This window comes from Uranotaenia lowii, chromosome 2 (assembly GCF_029784155.1).
Source record: "Uranotaenia lowii strain MFRU-FL chromosome 2, ASM2978415v1, whole genome shotgun sequence".
Classification (NCBI taxonomy): Eukaryota; Metazoa; Arthropoda; class Insecta; order Diptera; family Culicidae; genus Uranotaenia; species Uranotaenia lowii.
In genome coordinates, this window is record NC_073692.1 from 388,655,478 (window position 1) to 388,677,727 (window position 22,250).

Genomic DNA, 22,250 nt, shown 5'->3' on the forward strand with positions numbered 1-22,250 from the left:
TGGCCACCCTGCAAAAATGACAAAAATGACAAAAATTACAAAAATGACAAAAATGACAAAATTGACAAAAATGACATAAATGACAAAAATGGGTTTTTTGTCATTTAAGTCTTCCTGTCAATTTGGTCATTTATGTCATTTTTGTCATTTTTGTCATTTTTGTCATTTTTGTCATTTTTGTCATTTTTGTCATTTTTGTCATTTCTGCCATTTTTATCATATTTGTCATTTGTATCATTTTTGTCATATCTGTCATTTTTGTAATTTTTGTAAGTTTTGCCAGTTTTGCCATTTTTGCCATTTTTGCCATTTGTGTATTTTTTGTCATTTTTGTCATTTTTGTTATTTATGTCATTTATGTCATTTTTTCATCTTTGTTTTTTTTTGTCATTTTTGTCATTTTTGTCATTTCTGCCATTTTTGTCATATTTGTCATTTGTATCATTTTTGTCATATCTGTCATTTTTGTCATTTTTGTAAGTTTTGCCAGTTTTGCCATTTTTGTCATTTGTGTATTTTTTGTCATTTTTGTCATTTATGTCATTTTTGTCATTTTTGTCATTTTTGTCATTTTGGTCATTTTTGTCGTTTTGATCATTTTTGTCATTTTTGTCATTTTTGTCATTTTTGTTATTTTTGTAATTTTGGTCATTTTTGTCATTTTTGTCATTTTTGTCATTTTTGTCATATTTGTCATTTTTGTCATTTTTGTCATTTTTGCCATTTTTGTCATTTTTGCCATTTTTTTCATTTCGTCATTTTTGTCATTTTTGGCATTTTTGTCATTTTTATCTTTTTTTTTTATTTTTGTGAGATTAAACGTTTTACGCTACTGTTTAATTTTCACTGTTTTGACAATTTTGACTGTTCGGCTTCTATGACAATTATGTGTTTGATATAATTTGGAATATAATAAATGTGTAAAAATAAAGAAATTTCAAAGATTTGGAGATTTCCAAAATTGGTAGAATTTTAACAATTTTTCTGATCTTCAAATTTTAAATTTTTTTGACTATTTTCAAAGTTTTTTTTCTTTTGAAAACAGATATGATATTGTCTTGTTATCAAGTCTCCATTTTCATTGTATTGCTTTTTTACGGAAAATTTTTTTAGTGCAAGCAAATACCTTCAAACGGAACAGAATCGACTTGTGAAAGGTGACTCAGAAAAAGGTGAACTTAAATTTTTCAACAAAATGTCATAAAAAAGCCATAAAAACCGGCTGCCCCAATTCAATCATACATATCGTAACCGAGAACCCTTGAAATCAAATTTAGGTCAAAGTTCTAAGCTGCAAACACAAGCGTGGATCAAGCACGAGACCCATAAAGCACCGGGAGAAAACGAAAAACAGCTGCAGTAAATCTCCCAAGATGAACGGAAAAGTGACGAAAATTCATTAAATATCCGGTCCGGAAACGGACCGAAAATAGAGAAGATGTGCTTGATAATTTCCTGACAGCGTCTTTTTTCGGAAGATGGAAAAAAAACGTCACTTGAACCAAATACAAGTAGGAACACAACAAATATCAACACAACTCAAGAACTACCGTCGAATTCAGATTAAAAATGTGGTGGAGACGAGCAGGTTTTGGGGGATCAAAATAATTCGACCGGTCTGGAGGAGATTGTTAATATTTGATTCGCGTACCTACGTAAGTAAATGTGTTTGTGTCTGCGTGCTTCCGGAGGATTTTCACTCCGGTTGATGGCTGCTGCGGAAAAGCCATTAATCTCATTGGATTACCCCCGGGGATTAGGATCGTCAGATTCAATTTCGTGGCAATCATTTTGTAACGCGATTATTGTCTGTGTATACCTACATACTTTGAAGTGGGCCATAAGCATTGGGTTCCAATGAATTTTAAATGCTGATGACGTTTGTAAATCGTTATGGCTTCTGTTGCGGCGCCACGTGAATTGAATTTTATACAAATTTGAGAACCTAAGTTAACGTGTTTTTCGTTTTTTTGTTTGAGTTGCTTTAAAATTAAAAATTACAGATTCACCTCAATTGAAAGAAACCTCCAATCAGTTCAATGCCGATTCAAAATAATTCGCCTGATTTAAAAAATAAAATAAAAACAAGTGCTAGAACCATTACCATAACGTTAAGTTTCCTGTGAGCACACAAGATAATGCCGAATAATGATCACGATTACGCACAAGATAATGGAGGAAGCTGCAAACATAGGGGCTCCTGTAACATTTACACACCATTTCCATCGTTAAGGATTATTGTTGTGATTACTGTCGAGGGAACGAATAAATATCGTTCTTTTTTCTTGCAATTTGACTAATGCTGGCAATAAAGTATCAAAGCGAAGAGTCTTAGAGTACTGAATTAATTTGCAGCTAGTAATCAAGTATTTTTTGTGACAGCATCACTTAAAAACAGGTGGTTAGAATGACGTGAATTTTGATACCCGTAGGGTTTTTTGGGCAAGGATAGTTTGTCTAATAGTTTCAAGACTCAAACTTTATAGAAAGGAGGCTCCCATACAAATGTAACTTGAAATATGAAACATCTCGAACGATTTTCTGGTCATTTTTATAAAAAGTGTTTCACAAGTATGGTTTTACGCAAGAAGTTGAATTATTTTGAAGAACAACTCTTATCGATTACGAAACGGGGAGCTCACATATAAATTTCACAAAAAAAAAACTACATAATTCATGTAATTTTAAATTGATATCCATGTAATTTGGTACACGTGCAAGTTTAGGCAAGACAAGATATTTAATTGTAATGTGTGACCTTTTATTTTTTTTAATAACGGGGTGGTCCCATACAAAATCCACATGTAACATAAAATAACTATCACAAGTGTTGAGCGATTTTGACGCTAGAAAATTATTGTAATGAATGCCCTCTCCACTTTTGAAGTGAAGGTAGGGGTGCATACAAATTTTAATGTTAAAAAATGTAATTATTTCAACGGGACAACCAGAATGACGTGAAATCTGGTACCCGATGGTTTTTGGATCTATTATAGCCTTAAAATTTTGAGGAGGGCCTTCCATACAAATAAATGTAATTTGACACAAATTTAAAAATATTCAGTTGATTTTCATTTAAAAAAAAATTCACAGTCATAATTTGACACAACAAGGTGATTTAATATACAAAATGAACTCTCTCGCTTTTGAAACATGGAGCTCCCATACAAATTCACATTCATCAGAAGTTACATGTACAACGTTATTCATTATTCGTTATTCATTTAAAAAAGACATAAAACGATGATTTATTTCACTTTTGATAGAGGGGATCTCATACAAAATCGATTAATCAAATCAATTAAAATACTTTAAAATAGATGATTCACTGTATTTAAAAAAAAACTCCTTTCCCTTTGCAACCAGAACCAATTAAAATTATGACACATCTCGATTTTTTTTATTTTTTTCATCTAATTTCCTAAATAGCCAAGTTTTGACCTAGCCTACATATTACTTTCAGGAGGACAATTCTTACACATCTACTCTTTTTCGAGGGCTTTGCAGTAAATTGGCTCAACACTCACCGCCACGCCCCCTGTCTCGATGTTTAAGAGCTCATCGCCCCACTTAAGGCATTTTGAAACAAATTTGTTCCGAAATACAACGAAAATTGGCAATTCTTAGCTCTTAAATCGCTACCTTGAAGGCTTCCAACGCCCCCTGGGAGGGGTAGGGACCACTTTAAAAACCACTCATTTACCTCAACCGCCTTACAAATCTGCGCTCCCTCAGCCAATCCGCCTTTCCATCGGTGGCCAAATCATAAGCAAACAATCTCAGTAGCAGTCTTAAAAATCTGCGCTCCCTTTGCCAATAAACAAACAACCGTAGCAGCAGCTTAAAAAATCTGCGCTCTCTGAGCTTAACCGGTGGCCGAACCAGAAACAATTTTTTCGTAGCAGCAGCCTTACAAACCTGCGCACCCTCAGCCAGTCGGTCTTTTCACCGCAGGCCAAATCATAAACAAACAATCGTAGCAGCAGCCTTAGAAATCTACGCTCCTTTTGCTAATCTGCTTTTCATGGGTGGCCGAATCATAAACAACAAACAATCGTTGCAAGCCTTGAAAATCTGCGCTCTTTGTGCTTACTCTACAAACTACGCCAATGTAGTGATTTTATGATTCTTATGAATCTCAATTCAGAGATTCGTTCAGACACGTCTGTTAATCACAAGAATAGATACTGACTTTGACTGACTTTGTTTTGTTTGTTATGCATGTTTTTGTTAGTGATATAATAATACCGAAGCATGAATTTTCAGCGGGCTGTTCAAAAATATATAATAATAATCAATTAAGGATAATCCAAAGACATGCTTAATTATACTTGCTGTGAGAATGTTAAGCAAGTTTCCACAAAGTGAAGTTTTAGAAATTCTGGCGATTTCTAAGACATGTTGGATTTAAAAAAAACTGTGTCCTTATGAAGATGTTATCGTTTGCCTAGGTCATGATTTTTCAATAGACACTCGATAATATTTCTGAGCATGAGGCCGGAACAAATGTCAATTTCTTCTTTTGTCTTCCCCCCCCCCCCCCTTCGAAATTGCCAAAAAATCCGAAGGGGGGAATAAATAAAGTTATAGGTATTTTACGGAAACTTCGAAAAATTTATCAAATATTTGAAAGATTTCAAGAGCAAAAATCAAATTCTGGAAGATGGGAGTTTTATCACCTTTTATATTATTGGTTTTAATAAATTTTCCGATAAAAAATTACTCGATTTATAGGTTTTGTGCGATGATATAGTATGCAATTTTGTTGCATACAAGCTTTCGTGCAATTTATTCCAATTTATTAGTTTTTTTCATTATTTTTTATTATCCCACCCCCCCTCGCGATGTTTCAACTCCGGGTGACAAAAGAAGGATTTGAAATTTGTTACGGCCTAACAGATAAGTCTACATAAGTCTATGCTTTCTTCAACTACATACATATATATTTTTTTTTTTTTTTTTTTTTTTTTTTTTTTTTTTTTTCTGTGATGGTCCCTTAGGCCCATTTGGGTCCTTCCTCCACCCCATACGCATCTTTAGAAGTGGGAGGGACTGTTTATCCTATGGATAATTTTGTTTGCATTAGTTTATTCAATTTCAGTACGACTTGTTCGTCTAACTCCCGCGTATGTCCATCACCGTACAATTTTATATCTGATGTATCCTCAGATCTTCATCACTTTTATATGATCCTTTTTAGGATTTGTCATTATTTCAAAATATCTGCTTAACGTGTTGTATCGCCTGTTTCTTGAAAGTATTTATGTTTGCACTATCTTTGATGCTCTGTGGTAAGCTGTTAAACATTTTCAGTCCGTTGTAGAAAATTGATCGTTTAGTCATATCCTTTCTCGCACTTGGAAGTCTGAAATCTTGAGCTCTTCTTGTATTGTAGCTATGTACATCATTGCCATACTGCAAACCGTCTAGTAGATAGGATGGTAACATTCCGCTCTTCATTTTATAAATAAAAATCAAACTGTTATATGCAATCCTCTGTTTGACTGACAACCATTGGAGAATATCGAGCATTAGTGCACTTGGGGTGTATCGGTTGCATCGTATCACTACTCGCATTATCTTATTTTGAATTCTCTGCAGCCGTTTCGTTTGTGTATCTGATGCATGAAGTAATATTGTAGCACAGTAATCGAAGTGCGGCATAATAACAGATTTCACGTAGATTATTTTTGACCAGAAAGTCATATATCTGTTTATTCTACAAAGTACGCCATATTTCACAGCAATTTTCTTGATTATGTAGTCTATGTGGGCTATGAAGTTCAATTTTTCATCAACTTGTATTCCTAGGTACTTGACTTGACGAACTCTTTCGATCTCACATCCATCAATGAGCAACTTTGGACTAACTCCTATTTTGCGATTCCCAATAATCATCCAACAGGTTTTATCGAGATTCAGGCACAATTTTCTTTGTTTCAAAAAATCAGCTATATTTTTCAAATCTGCATTTGCTTCTTGAATAACGAGTCCTATGTCCTTTCCACTCCAATAGGAGACTGAATCATCTGCAAAAAGTTTTAGATGTCCGTGATGTAAACACCTTTTCATGTCATTGATGTATAGGATGAATAACAAAGGGCCTAATACGCTTCCTTGGGGAACTCCCAAATTGTTTTCCCTGTATCGTGAGTACGATGAACCATATTTTGTTCGTTGCATTCTGTTATCCAAATAACTCTTGAACCAATTTAAAACCGTACCATTGATGCCAATTCTAACCAAAACTTCTAAGAGTTGTAGCCGATCAATTGTTTCAAATGCTCTCTTGAAGTCTAGAATATATATGGGAGATGCAATAATGTAGCTATTCGGACTAAAATATATCGTAATGTAGAATAATAAAGGTGTTGTTTCTTGAAGTTTGAGAAAATTTAATAGTTTGACGAATATATAAATTTAGCTCCGTTATTTAAATGACCTTAAAGTAGATAAAAAGGAAATGGGTACATTGATAATCTATTTTGATATCGGTTGAATTGCCTGAACATCTGCCAATAAATATATCGCATATTTAAAAAAAATCTTTTATATGTAGAAGTTTTCATAAGTAAAAGAAGTGTCCATGAAAAAATGATGAGACAATGTCTATTTCAGATTTATTGGCTTACTTATAACGGAGATTTTCTAAAACTCCGATAATGCTTGCTGAACAGAGAGAGAGTGTAGGGCTAAGTGGGGTAATTCCGAACAAACGCCGTAAGCGCGGTAAGAGTCATAGTAGGGTTTTTAAAACTGATCAAATGTGATAGTCTATCATTCTATTGATAAATTACAGTTAAAACTTGCAAACCTAACTTTATAAATTTTGTAGTTACAGTTATTAACAAAATTCATGTCTCTGAGAAAGGAAAATCGCTTTGAGACGTCAATTTGAATGGAGATAAAATGTTGATTTTGAAAGTTTTACGTTTAGTGCTCCATGAGGTGTGACATGATTTTCTGTTGAAGAAAATTTCCACCCACGCATAAAGAAGTGTTCATATTCATCCCATATTTTTCAAAAACATAAACGGGGTAATTATGAACATGATTTTTCTGAGCAATGGTTGAAAGTCAAAATTACGATATCTAACCATAAAAATCTTCAAAATAAGTCTAAAACATTTCTTTAAAAGCTTTTTAGAATTGTGTATCTGTGATTATATGAAAAGATGCCTATGTAAAACTGAAAATTACCCATTACTTTTTAACAGTGAGTTTTAAAAATCAACAAATCTCACTAAAATGCACTGTTTAGATGTGGTTTGAATCCAGGAATATAGCCAATATAAAAAGTCGTCACATAACGAAAATCGTAAAAGTGTTCATACCTACCCCATAGACAAGGGGGTAATTATGAACAAATGTGGGAAATTATGAACAAGCGCTTTACGCCCACAAGCTGCGACTTAAAAATAACCAAAAAAGCTTAAAATGAAGCAGAGAACCATTTATTTTGGGAATACTTTTCAGAATTTGAAAGTAAGAGAGCTGATAGTATAAAAAACTGACTGATTATGTTCATAATTACCTCACTTAGCCCTACTCGGGGAATGTACTGGGAGAATGTATCATCTCAGCAATTGTTCTGCTGGCGTAAAACTAGTATAAAGTTTTGAAACTTGTTTTGTAGCTAGCTTAAAACTATTAGTTGCTGGCCAAATAACGCCTTGTTGGTGGCCGTATGAAATCGAAATTTATGACGTGCTGGATTCACCACTTTAAATAATTCAATCGATATCTCAAAGTTTTTATGTCTTTCTGTGGCTTTTTTCCAGGGAAGCCCTTTTATTTTCTATCTGTCTGCCTATCTTTCTGTCTGTCTGTCTGTTCCCTGTTGAATCGGAAACTACTAGACCAATTTGCTTGAAAGTTAGCAGGTGAGGGTATTGGAGGCCGGGGAAGATTTCTATAATAGTTTGAGACCCTTCCCCCTCTCTAGAAGGAGATAGGGGATCTCAGAAACAAACGAAACATGTTTGAATAACTCGAGAACTGATCATGCAAATCGAACCAAATTTAGAACGCAAGGTTATTTGGATAGGTAAAAGATTTAAGCAATGGTTCAAGGCCCTTCCCTTTCTTCAGTGTGGAGATAGAAAGGAGATGGGGAACCCATACATTTTTTTTGCACAATTCGAGAACTTATCAAGCAAATGGAAGCAAATTTGACATGGGTGGTTATTTCAGGACGAGAAATGTTTTTATGATTATTTCAGATCCCTTCCTTTTTCGTTTGGAAAGATAGGAAGAGGGGACCCCCACAGAATATTTTTTTTTTTTTCAATATTTCAAAAGCTTATCAAGCTAAAGGTATCTAATTTGACATGGCTAGGCAAGTGGGTACGAGAAATTTTTCCAGTATTATCTGGAACTACTCTTTTCTTCCGTTGAGCAGATAGGAAAGGGAGGGGGGGGCGGTCACTTATTCATTTTTTGCATATTTTGAGAACTAATTAAGTTAATGAAACCAACTGTGACATAGGAAGGTATTTATGAAATAAAAAATTTTTTACGATGTTTTCAGACCCTCCTTTCCTATCACTAGGGAGATAAGAAGGGGAAAGAGATCTCCCATACATTTTCCCATAAATCGAGAACTATTCGAGAATCAATCGAGTAAAAGAAACCTTATTTAGCATGGGAGTATATTTGAGTTCGAGAAATCTTTTTCTAAATGTTTTGAGATCCCATTCTCTCTCCAAAGGGGAAAGGGGAAGAGGGAGACTTCCATACAACTGGAAATGGAACAGAACTATACAGCCAAGAGTACTTGAGAACCAATTATATTCCAAATGATTATTTGGGGCTTCTCTCTCCTTTCACTGGGGTAAAAGGAAGGGGAAGGGAGCTCCAATCCGAATTTTGGCATAACTCGAGAACGTATCGAGCAGATGGATATAAATACGAAAAAAGAGAGTATTCAGGTACAAGACATATTTCTTTGAAGATTTGGTCCCCTCACGGATAGGAAGGAAGAGGAAGGTGTTCATACATTTAGTTTGTATAACTCAAAAGCTTATCAAATAACTGAAACCAAATTTTATAGGAGAGAGTACACGGGTACAAGAAATGATTCTATGGTTATTTGAAAACCCTTCCCTCCTCCCAATACCACGCATTATCAAGCAAATGGATCAAGACTTTACAGGAAAAAGTATTTGAGTTCAAAGAATGTACTAATTCTTTTCGAGATACCTGCTTGGAAGGTGATGATCTTTTTTCGCATTGTCTGAGAACTGTTCAAGCAATCCATTTTTGAATCCATCGAATTTTAAGTCGCAGCTTTCATTGTAAAGATATCGAAAATAAATTAAAAATTAAAATCATTTTCCTAAATTTCATTACTTTTTGGAAAGTGGAGCATTTAGCCGCAGCCCGTGGCGTAGAGGACAGCCTTCAAGTCTTCTAAGCTAGTGGGTATGAGATCGAATCTCGGTCACGGCATGCATAGTACACTTTCTGTAAGTTGGTGGTTTTAGCATTTGTAAGATGCTGTTTGCTAAAGCAAACAATGCACTTTGGCTTTCAAAATAGTTTAAAGCGCTTGTTTTAAGGGAGTTGTGCAAGCTGGGATAAAGTTCAAATTATGAGAGGGATGTCCTTTTCGCCCTAGGTGCTTGTTATGGTCTTATTTCCTCTACAGTTTGAGTAATATAGATCGTAACCCAAAAGAAATATAGGGTTCTGAAAGGATTAACGATAGTATACAATGGTAGGGATTTTAAGTATTTACTATTGTGCTGTCACTTTCGTTTGATAAACCTGGGTTGTGATTCAAACAGTTTTGTGACTTTATTGATTTCGGTAGGCATACTGCTAATTTATGAACCGAATTAGGAAAGTTACGAACCAAATGAATACCAGAAACCGCACTCAACAGCCATAAAACCTCCACGGATTTTTATGACCACCTCGCAGCGTTAGAAACTCATTTGTTTATTTTTTTGTTTCTTTCCCATCTCGTTCCCCAAACAGGAAGACATGGTCTGTCTGTCCTGCACCGCGACCGGGGAGCGTGTCTGCCTGGCGGCCGAGGGATTCGGCAATCGGCACTGCTTCCTCGAGAACATCGCTGACAAGAACATCCCGCCGGACCTTTCGCAGTGCGTGTTCGTCATCGAGCAGGCGCTCTCGGTTCGGGCCCTGCAGGAGCTGGTCACGGCCGCCGGTTCCGAAACGGTAAGTGTTGCTGCCTTTCCAGGGGCGGGGAGGGGGGGGGAGTCTCTGACTGGGGATACACACTTTTACACAAACACACACACGCACACACACACACACACACTAGGGGTGGCCAACCAAGTGCCAACGTGACACGAGTTTTGCACTGCAAAAAGTACGATACCACTCCGTGTTAAGACTGTGCAAACAAAACAGTTCGAAATAGCTACAGGTTGGGAGGTGAAAATGAGCACTCTGCACCATTGTTGATGCTGATGATGTTGTTAATGCACACAAGTTGTGTTAATTTTTTTTTTTGTTGGATGCGTATGAGTAGCTCGAAACGACAGCAGAATGCTAAAATACACATAGACTTTAAGGATCGTACTTTGAAAAAAAAAATCATTTTAAATGTCATTTCTACAGACCAATATGGAATTCTACTCCAAACAATACCTACATATAAACAGCGAATTGAATAAAACTTCTTTTCGAGGATTCTATCTTTGAACAATATGGATTTTGTCAGCAGAATCCTGAAAAAAGTTGTCTTAGTTTAAATATTCAATTTTAAAATAAACAACAAAATTCTTCGATTCGTAAGCAGAGATAAAAAAAAAATATTTAGTATACCAACCCCTTAAATCAGTTGCCATTCAGGATTAACTTTTTGGAAACATAAAACAAATGAAAACTGCATAAACCGCAACTTTTAAGAGAACGCCCTTCACAGTTTCCAGGTTACGAAATTTCGTATATTTGTATTGAAGAGTCTAAAGATTTATTCAGTCAGAAAAATTGTAAGAATAAATTCTACTCACCTGAAAATAACGACTAGATTTAGTTATGAATTTTTACTTCTCTCCAGTGGACCTTGAGTTAAATTCCATTTAACAAGTCTATTTAGAACTCTACTACTTACAAGGGTGTCCCATAATTGCATAATGTCTGGAAGTCTAGAGGCTCACCCTTCAAATGGTAGATTTGCATGTGAAGATCGAACTTTTGTATGAGGGGTTAGCTAAAAAAATCATGTTTAGAGGATCCGCAAACGTGATCTTTGAAAAATGTCCACTTTTTAAAGAATTGATTGTAAATAAATTCTGGGTCAAAAAATTTTTACAAAATTTGTGAATTTCATATTTTTTAATTTTTTTTTTGTATTAAATGTTACACGTAAAAAATAAAAAATGAATCAAACTTGTATCAAAATTAAAAATTAGCAAGCGATTTTCCAGGAAAAAAAAATTTTTTGTTCAAACATTTTGTATTCAACTGACCAAATGTCTACCTAGCGTAAAATTTAATTAGCATCAATGCCATCAAAAAATGCGCAAAGAAAAGACTAAGATGATTTAAGGGCATCACCAGAAGGCCGTATGCCAAATTTGAGCTGAATTTGATAACGGGATGGGGCTGCACTGAATCTCAAGTGTGAAAGGGATTCTGAGACAACGTGCTCTGAAGAAGCATAACAAACTAGGTTTTCATCAAATACTTTTTTTCTTTACCAATCGATTGCTTATTTTATAAGAATTTCAACTAAGACTAACATGCATTCTCTCTCCAGACTGCAACACGATTGGACTTAAAACAAAAAAGTTATTGCGGTTCAAAGATTGTGTTTTGGTCGCAAATTGTCGTTTAACACGCAATGAGTACATTTTACTCATTACTTTTCATATGACAATTTGCGACCAAAACACAATCTTTTAACCGCCATAACGTTTTTGTTTTAAGTCCAGTCGAATTGCAGTCTTCGACTGAAATGTTAGTCTTAATAAAATTTTAATAAAATCAACATAAATAAGCAATCGATTGGCAAAGAAAAAAGTATTTGATGAAAACACAGTTTTTTATGCTTCATCAGAGCACATCGTCTCAGAATCCCTTTCATTCTTGAGATTCAGTGCAACCCCTTTTTGTTATCAGATTCAGCTCAAATTTTTACTATGGCCTTCTTATAATTCCCTTAAAACATCTATGTCTTATCTTTGCAAGTTGTTTGATTCTAAAGTAGGTATTTATTAAGACAAATTTGATAAATTAAATAAAAAATATCCTAAATTATGATTTTTAATAGGGGTTGAACCGTAAATACCTCTTCAAACAATAATACAAACAACATACTTTGTTCAGCAAAGTTTAATCTGCATCTTTTGAATTACGCTAGGCACACATTTTGGTCAGTTGAATACAACATTTTTGAACAAAAAAAATTTCTGGAAAAAGCTTGCTGATTTTAAATTTCGATACAAATTTGGATAATTCTTTTTTTTTTATTTTTTAAGTGTAGTATTTAGTTCAAACAGAATTTAAAAAACTAAAAAATTTATTAATATTGTGAACATTTTTGGACCCAGACCCAAATCAAATCTTTAAAAAGTGGACATTTTTCAAAGATCACGTTTGCGGAGCCTCTAAACATGATTTTTTTTTAGTTAAACCAAACAAAAGTTGATTCTCCACATCCAAATCTACCATTTGGAGGGTGTGCCCCCAGATTTCTAGATATTATGCAATTTTGGGACACCCTACTGCCTGTTCACTGTTCACTATTGATATTTTGTTTACATTTCTCTGTCAGTGTATTGATCTTAGAGGTTTATTGTTGGCAATATAGCAACACTGCTTTGCCATCCCCGTTAAGTCGATTGGCAAATAGCAAAGCAGAAGAAGATTGATCTTAGGTAAAATGAAGTTGTAGGCTTATTTAAAATTAGTAGATTCTTTCTATTTGCTGACATCGTCGTTGTCGTCTCTTTAATTTTAGTACTATTTGATTATACATTTGTAAATTTGAAAAGTTATTTTCAACTAGAATAGATATTTTACAACCTGTTAATGAAGCATTTCGAGTTCAATGATTTAAGGTGGATATGAGTAGTCAATCAAGCTAAGCTAAGCTATTTGATTTACATTTGTAAGTTTGTTTGAATAAATTGATTTTCGTATTAAATAGTAACTTTTGAAAATATATCCATGAATCTGGAAAATTTGAAGCTTAATTTGCATAATGAAGTCTTCAGTAGCAAAAATAAGGAACTTTCATCGATGATAAAATCTTTGAACTTGCTCAAGAGTCTGGTCGATTAAGATTATTTTATTTAAGCATAGAATAAGTTTAAATATTTTGAAAATGCCTCCAATTTGAAAAAAAGTTTTATGCTCAAATTCAAATAAACCTAAATCTTGAGAAAATTTTAAAGATTTGAATTATCGACCAGAATAAATCAAATTTTCAAAAGTAAAAGTAAGCAATTAAAATTTTGCGGAAAAAAGTCTTTTTCGTACAATTCTAAACGAAATTTAAGTTTATAAATTAAAGAAAGGTTCTTGAAAAAAATTCAATATTAAACCTCTAGAACCTATTTTTTTCGCTTCAAAATTTACTGAAGTTGCATTTTGTGATTATAAACAACTTTTATTTAAAAAAAAAACTGTATTGCTGGAAAATATTGGATTCATCAAACAAAATATTTTGGGCAACTTTTTCAATTCATCATTTTTAACTAAGTTCGGGCATTTTTTTTATTACAACAATATGAAATTATGATTTCTGAGGCCTCGAAAAATAATAATTTATGGTAAAATGGGCCATTTTTTCGTTTTTATTTGTTTTTAAGCTTCTCTTAGCTATAGCGAATATCATGCACATTCCAAAAAGCCGTATGAATTATTACGGAATCCTAAAATAACATCTTTTAAGTCTTGTAACGAAAAAATACTGCAAAAATAACTATTCGATGCAGTTTTATGACAATTTCGGTAAAGGCTTAAGAGGGTTAATAATGTTAAACTATACACTAAAAAATGTGAAATTTCGTGCAATTTTTTTTTTGTTTCTTCATCTCCAATTATTTTGCACTAAAAATCAATTCCACGATTAAAATCCTGTTAATGATTAACAAAAAACATTTTTTTTTCTTATTTAACAAAACTTTTAAAATTAAATTAAAAATTTCTTTATATTTGTTATAAGTATGCAATCTCTTGCGATTTAAATTCCTTAGCTTGTTTATACAACTCATTTACGAGCTAAATCTGAATTTGGAATATTAATTCTGTTTCCAAATTTTGCATTTCCGATTTCCTCAATTCAATACGATTTCTGAAATTTAAAAAAAAAAAAAAAGATGTATGAATCTTAATTCCAGATCAGATTATAAAATGTGAGCTGAAGAGTGAGTTTTATTTCATGAATCTATTATTCAAATTCTAATGTTTAGGATTTCAATCTGAATTTATTTTTAATCCGACTTGTAAATCTAAATAAATATATAAGTTTCGTTTAATGAATCTGATTGTGAGTTTTCAAATCTGTATCACCATTTTAAATCTTCTTTATGTTTGAATTCGGCATAAAATTAAGTTCAAGAACTTCGAATCTAAATATAAAATAAAAACTCAGGATTGTTTCTGTTTTTCTATTTTATCTTAATATTGATAATATCTATTAGTTTCAAAAATCTTGAATCAAATTTTAAACGATATGCGAAACTAAATTTGAACTAGCTTTTTATATCTAATTTCTATTGATGTTTCGAAATGGAAATCAAGAATCTTAAACTGGATTTAAATTTAAAATTTTACAACAGTAATACAATGAGTTAAATCTTTTTTTGAAAAGTAGTATTCTGAACTGAATTTCTTACAACAAGTGAGAGTCGCAGTTGAAGGCTTAAATCCTCTTCAAATAAACTTTCAACAACATCAACAAATGAGAACATTTTAAAAATCTGTGACAAAATTCAGAACTTGGGATTAGGTTTAGGCTTCAGCTCTGAATCAATATTGTTACTCTTGAATAACCTTATTCAATCATGAATTCAAATATGATAAGGATTTAAAAATTTAGAGTGTAGAGTAGAATACCCCAGCAAACATTTCTGTAGCTATATTTTATTGCTGTTTTGATATACGTTCCATTATAGAATGATCGTATGAATGTTGAAACACAGCATTTACCAACCAAAGTGGAGAGTTTCACTTTTTTCTAAAACGATGAAAACTACACCAATTGGGCATTATCTGACACCTTATTCGTACCTATCGGAAGAATGCAAGATTTTGCTATCATAGCCAGAGATGCCAATGTGCCTGATTTTTGAGGATTTGCCTGATTTTTCGAGACTCAGCCTGACATCCTGATTAGCCATTGAATTTCCCTGATTTTTTTAAAATATGCCTGACTTTGCCTGATATTTGCGAATATGATGGAAAAGGGTTGGATTAGGTACCATTGCTGAAGTGAAAAAGTGGCTGAATCAAAGCAATCGAAAGATTCCCTTTAATTCTTATTAAAAAAAAAAAAGGAATTAAAGAGAATCTTTCGATTGCTTTGATTCAGTAGAATTATTCAACCAAGTAGGCTCACAACACATATTAGAGTGAAAATGTGGAGCGATGACCAAAAAAAAAAGGTCATAACTACCCTGATCTAAAAAAAAAGATGGCAACGATTTTCTCACTTGAAGCCAAAGTAGTTTCAAAACTATTATTTAGATATATGACATCATAAATTTTAGATTTGTTTTTAGTTGGTAAAGTTTGGTAAAGTTTTATGGTTTTTCTCAAAGTAAAAGACTCAATTTTTCAAAGAAATTTATGCTATTTCCATCAAAGAACTTTTGGGTAAAATCACAGAAAGTCAGAATTTCTATTCGCAAAAACACAAATTTTTTTTCGGCAACCTTGCTTGAAGCCCGCGCGGGAGCAAAATCATTTCAAAATTTACAAACATAGCGGACTTTCTATCATATCCGATTTAAACTAACTTCAAACAACATTTTATACGAACTTTATACTATGAAGTTGGAATTGCGATTTGCAATACCATTGTAAATGACTTAAGTTATCATTCTTTATACAATTTCTTGTATGCTGGGACCTCCCTTGCTTTTTCTGGTCTCTCAAAGCCCGGATTATGCCGGATTTATTCACTTTATTTGCAAAATGTTATAAAAAAAAAGACTCAAATTGAGTACTATTTTTGCATCCTAAGACGAATTTTTTTTGAGCAAGTTTTATCTGAATAATCAAGATCGGTTCCTTGGAAGCCTATGCTTGTGAAATGTTCTGTATCTAAGTGCATGGAATTTTCTAAGCTCTACTCTATTTTCTAACAAGGGGAGAATATGATAAAGCAACGAAAACTTCAACAGAACACTAAGAATGTCGAATACTTATGTCCATCAATGCATTTTGTTGTTAAAAAAAAACAATATTTGAAGTGTTGATTTTATTGTATCTCGCGTGAGCTTTCATTGCGTCGTATGAAACAAAATGTAATCAAACAGTTTTATTACAAAAAAAATACAAAAGCTGACATAAACTAGCCGCAACTTTTGTCCATTAGAATATTTGTAGTCTGGACAACATATTCTATATGTGAGATACAAATTTTAAAGTTGTTTTGATAACTATTGCAGCAGTTTTCTCTGAATTCCTAATATGTTTCATACGACCTGATGAAAGCTCACGCGAGGTATGATTTTGAGTTTTGAAATCAATAGCCCGGATATTGCCTGGTTTTTAGCTAAAATTGCCCGGATTTGGCCGGTCCGTATACGTCCGGGAAAAAATTCGGGCAACCTTACCTTAACTTACCTTTGATGTTTTACTGAAACCATAAGTTTTGGATTATTTTGTAGCCTTTTCAAAATTTCTTTCGAATGTTTTATAGTTTATCCAACGAATTTGTTGAATAAATTTAAAAAATAAATATTCACCCTATTCGGCCAAACGTTTTTCGGGCAGAAATTCGATACATATCTAGTTTTTTTACAAAATAGATTAAAAAACAATGTAAGAAACAAGAAGATCAAAACACGTTTTTGACACAACAAAAACTGAAACAAAATCCCAATATACAGTGAGCGAAATAAGAATAGCACCACTATATGTTTTGCTTGTTAAAATATGAATGATTGAAAATTACGAAAATTTGCTTCCACAGTTTGTTCTGAATTGCTTAACGGATAAATCCAGCATAAGTTTACCTTTTTTGGACGAAGCAATTGGCGTTGAGGACCAAAAATGTGAAAAAAGGGGTGCGAAATAAGAATAGCAACACTTGAGTTTTTCGACAAAAAACAGATTATTTTTGAAAATTTACTGTGTAAAAGTGAATAATTATGCTTCTACGAATTATTTAAATAGATAACTGCATTTTAAGGAGTTTTCCAAAATGCCAAAGGCTTTCAAAGGTTTACAAAGGGGGTTTTAAGAGATGCTCCTCTAGCGTTAAGGAATCTGATATTTGAACTGTAATTCTTTACCATTACCAAACTACTTATTTTCTTCAATAAAATGACGTGAAATGATGATACAAACATTCGGGATTAATTTTGAATTAGAAAAAAGTTGGAAATCAAAAACTTTGATTTTGTTCAGTAAACCACACTTTTTCCAGTTTCAAGTCGTAGATGGCAGCACTATCTTGCAGTTAACACCAAATTTAGTCTCAATATTGATTTTTCAGGTTTATTTAGGCCCATATTCATCATTTTGAGGTATTTTCCCATCACAGTTTTGTGGAAGTTCACGCTGCAGAAAGCTTTTCCGGATTTGCAAAAAAATCACCAGCACAAAAATGTACAACCGCCAGAATTCCTGCTCATCTCAACTTCCGATTCAATTGCAAATCATGTCAATAATAGTGCTAGCCGTCTGGTCCATGAAGCTCCATCTCAAAGTATAGCTTTATTCTGATAATCGTTACAAAAAATTCACTTTTAGTGACCTTAATGCAATTCTAATTTTTTTTGGATTTAGTGAATTCCCAAAGCGTTCACACGGTACATGCATTTATTTCTTGACCAAAATCATCCAGCACTCCATAATTATTCCCGGATATTCGAAAATGGGCATGAATTTAGTTAAATGGCAAGAAAGTGCTGCGATCTATGACTTAAAACTAGAGAAATAGTGTTTGACTATTAAAAAACATTAGTATTTTTGAATTCCAACCTGCTTTTTGGATTCAAACTCAGCCTTAAATCTATGTTTCATCATTTTGCATCATACTTATAAATGTTAATGAAGAAATCAAGCAGTTTGATAAAGTTTTATAACTCAAATTTCAAATTCCTTAACGCTAGAGGAGCATCTCTTAAAACCCCCTTTTTAAACCTTTGAAAACCTTTGGAATTCTGGAAAACTCCTTAAAATGCAGTTATCTATTCAAATGATTCGTAGAAGCATTATTATTCACTTTTACACAGTAAATTTTCAAAAATAATGTTGTTAATGTTGAAAAACTCTAGTGGTGCTATTCTTATTTCGCACCCCTTTTTCACATTTTTGGTCCTCAACGCCAATTGCTACGTCCAAAAAAAGTAAACTTATGCTTGATTTATCCGTTAAGCAATTCAGAACAAACTGTGGAAGAAAATTTTCGTAATTTTCAATCATTCAAATTTGAACAAGCAAAACACATAGTGGTGCCATTCTTATTTAGCTCACTGTAACACAAAAATTTGTGCAGAAATGTTCCACATTAAAAAAAATATTTATTTGGAGTCTTTAACTACTATCATACAGACTTAATATTAAAACTAACTTATCTATAAGATTACAATTAAAGTAAAAGACGACAACGATGTTGCCAACAATTTTTCATTTAAATCAACCTAAAACTTCTTTTTACCTAAGATTTTGACACTGACATAATAAAAATACTTAAATTTAATTTAAATACAACTGAAGAGGATTGGAAAGCCAAAAGTAATTCGAAACGTTTCAACCAACTGGCAAGTAATTCTGTTGTTATTTATTTGCAAAAAAAAACCTATAGAAACCAAACATATTTGGATTCAGCGCCTCCAATTTAGTACAAACAAGCTCGGCAACTGATTTTAAGTCTCTTTTTCTTACGAATTCCAGGCACTAATCGTAAATAAACCATAAATTGTATTTTGTTTTTCTCAGAAAACCATGGTTTTCGTAACAATTTTGATTACCAAGGTTCAGCACATACAAGGAAACGTTAAATGACGAAATTCGGGATCAATTACAAATGTATTTGTGATTTAATCGAAAATGGTGTGAATATCCTAATTCCTCGCGTTTATTTTACGTAAAACATATGGTTTGCTCGAAATTCTTCTATGTGGTAGTTCAAATTTCCAAAAAAAAACCAATAACAACTTGTACTTCCGAAAGATAACATTTTACAGTCAATTTGCCCAGTTCAAATTTGTGGAGGGCGTATTGAACAGTATACAAAAAAAATCCATTCATGGCCAATCTTACCGTAGGTTATCTTTGCCAAAAAACCACCTTTCAGCCCGAACTCGTTTCTTGCCCACATTTTATGGTGATGAAATTGCCCCCAACACACCAGCCAATCGGAACTTTTGCCAATGCAGCTTTAAAGAAGCTAGCCACAACAAGTCTTTTGGCATTTTGGCATCACCATCGCAGAGAGAGTGAAATTCAGTATCAAATGCTTTTCAACCTGTTGAGTTCAAAGTTGCTCCATTATGCTGGATTCCGAATCGAGGGATGGTGCAAGAAAAATGCAAGAAAATAACTTTGGAGTGAACCAATTCGGGCTGAAAGGAGGGCTGCAGAATCATCCCCCCATTCCTTCATTTCTTACTTTTACTCAGTTCAACATTAACAGAGCACAGTCGTTTACACTTCTTCATTCGCCTTTTTTCCTTGATTGGGAAATGTTCTTTGCTCACTGCCTCTAGAACTGGTAGAACAAAGAAAGAATATTCCACAGGTTCACACTTTGAAGTTTCTTTGGACTTCCTTTTTAATCGAAGCTTTTTTTCCGTTGTTATAATTTTTAACGACCTGTTCAATGCCGTTATTGCTTTTTGGTTTTTGTTTTTTGACGGCAATTCAATTGGTGGAGCGAGAATATAAACTTTTAAAATAACCGAATTGTTAAAATTATTTTGGATTTTTGGATTTATATTCTCGACTCGAACCAAGCACCTACAAGACCAGATTCAAGACTGAGCATTTTTGAAAACGCAAAAACCGTTCCCTTTTTTGTTTGTGTTATGTTGCTTTGAATTGAAGAAGTCTTTGGATCCACCCTCGTTCTCAGAGACCCATAAAAGCCACAATAACCATTTACGATCCTTCAGCACCGAAACCACTGCTTGGAAATTTTTGCGATACTCTATATTCACAACACAAAAACCACATCATAACGGGGGAGAAACAAAGTGGGAAAAAAGAACCAACAACATGCAATCAGGCGTATTTTAACGATCCAAAAAGAATACTGTTTACAAAATATCTTTTAAGTTTATTGGTATGAAGGACATAAACAAAGATTACTTTTCACTGTACTGTTATTAAAAATCAATCATCTACGAAGATAATTCAAACGGTTATAGGTACTCGATTTCAAATCTGGAACGGAATTCAAAATTGGGAATTTCATTTTCAATTACAATGTTCTCAAACCAAGCGATTGTGAATTCTCAGAAAAAGTCAAGAATTACTAAACTCTACACTCAAAAAATTTGCGCTATTCTCCAAAAATAATAATTTTAGCAATTGGACTTCAAAGCTTGATAATCCAACATTTATTTCGAAATCCAAATTTTGTTCAGTAATTTCAAAATTCTGAACTTCTGATTTTCCCATCCCGAAACATTGAAAAAATCAAACTCTAATCTTGCGATTCTAAAGTTTTAAAAATATTTAATCAAGACTCAAATTCTTTAGTTTTTAGTTTATTTATCACTCAAGATATTTCCAAGGTTCAAAAATTAAAAAAAAAACCCCTAAATATAAATAAATTTTGCTCTTTCTGATTTTTTTTATTTGGAAGAATTCTGGATTTTTTACTTCCGGTAATTCAATTAAAAAAAGCTCTAAATTTTGGAATTTTGACTTCAAATTTCGAGTTTCAGATTTTGGTGCAAAAATTTCGATATTCTGGATCCGATTAATTAGGGTTTTTAATTTCAAAGTTATGGAATGAATAATTTTTAAATTCAAAAAGACCGAACTTCTCAATATTTTCAAATATTAGAATTTCCAAACATTATTTTATGAAACTCACAACATTAAATCATCAAAGTTTTTAAAATAATTCATCATCAAGCTTTCGATATTCGGAAATCAAATCCAATAAAATCGAAAATTTCAATTTTTTTTCCAATCAACTAAAACAATGGATTTCGGTTTGAATTTTGATTTGAAAAATTTCAAATTTCAGATTCCTTGACATTTAAATATTGGAATTTCGAAATTTTATTTTTCAAAAGTTTACGATTTGTAGTTGTAGTTGTAGTTTATTTGGGAGAAAATTTGTAAATAACGTTAAACATAAGTAGACAATTACTTATTCATCAATTGTTGTTATTAAATTTAAAAAGTTCAAATTTTTTTTTCACATTTAAAAATTGAATCATTTAGAAATTTTTATTTGAAAATATAAAACTGTGGAAATGTTCATCTTCATAGTTTTTTATTATGAATTTCATGTTTGAAACATGATTAAACTTAAATTTAAAAAAAACTCATTTCCAGGAGTTTTAATAAATAACAAAAAAATCCAAATTGAAATTTGAAAATAATTTTCGGTCGGTTTCGCAGTTCAAATTTTCCAAGTTTATATATTACACCAGTGAATATTTTTGATAACGAAATCGATTTTTTTTAATTCTAAATAATATTTATTGATAAGTTAGATGATTTCCGAGTTATGAGTGCATTAAGCTATTCAAAAATTTTGAATCTAAAAAAATGTGATTTTGAAGTTTTGATTTATTTTTAATATAAATTGGCACTTATTTGTTTATTAACAATCTGCAATTCTTAATAGCAATTTTCTTAAATTAAAAAAAAAATCACACTATATTTCAAAACAGCGAAACCCAAAATTTATTTTTTAAATACAAATAAAAGAATAACAATTTGAACAAAAATTTATTAAATTGGAGATTCGAAAAACCGAGTTAAAATTAAAGACTTCAGAACTCACATTTCTTATGATTTTTAAGATAAGTTAAGCACCGTTCAGTTGATTTCGTAAATTTTAGTATTGAATTCTCATCTGAAATTTTAAGTTCAGTATTTTGAATCTGATTTCAAAATCTTGATTCCGAATT

At 32.5% G+C, this 22,250-nt stretch overlaps 1 protein-coding gene across 30 annotated transcripts in view; it reads left to right on the plus strand.

The window, feature by feature from the left end:
• Nucleotides 1-22,250, plus strand: part of LOC129746673 (ryanodine receptor) — a 146,039-nt gene that overhangs the window by 56,250 nt on the left and 67,539 nt on the right. For all 30 annotated transcript variants that reach the window (XM_055740499.1, XM_055740498.1, XM_055740501.1 and 27 more), the window contains exon 3: nucleotides 9,982-10,185. In XM_055740499.1, coding sequence (XP_055596474.1) covers nucleotides 9,982-10,185 — 204 coding nt within the window. The remainder of the gene's footprint in view (nucleotides 1-9,981; nucleotides 10,186-22,250) is intronic.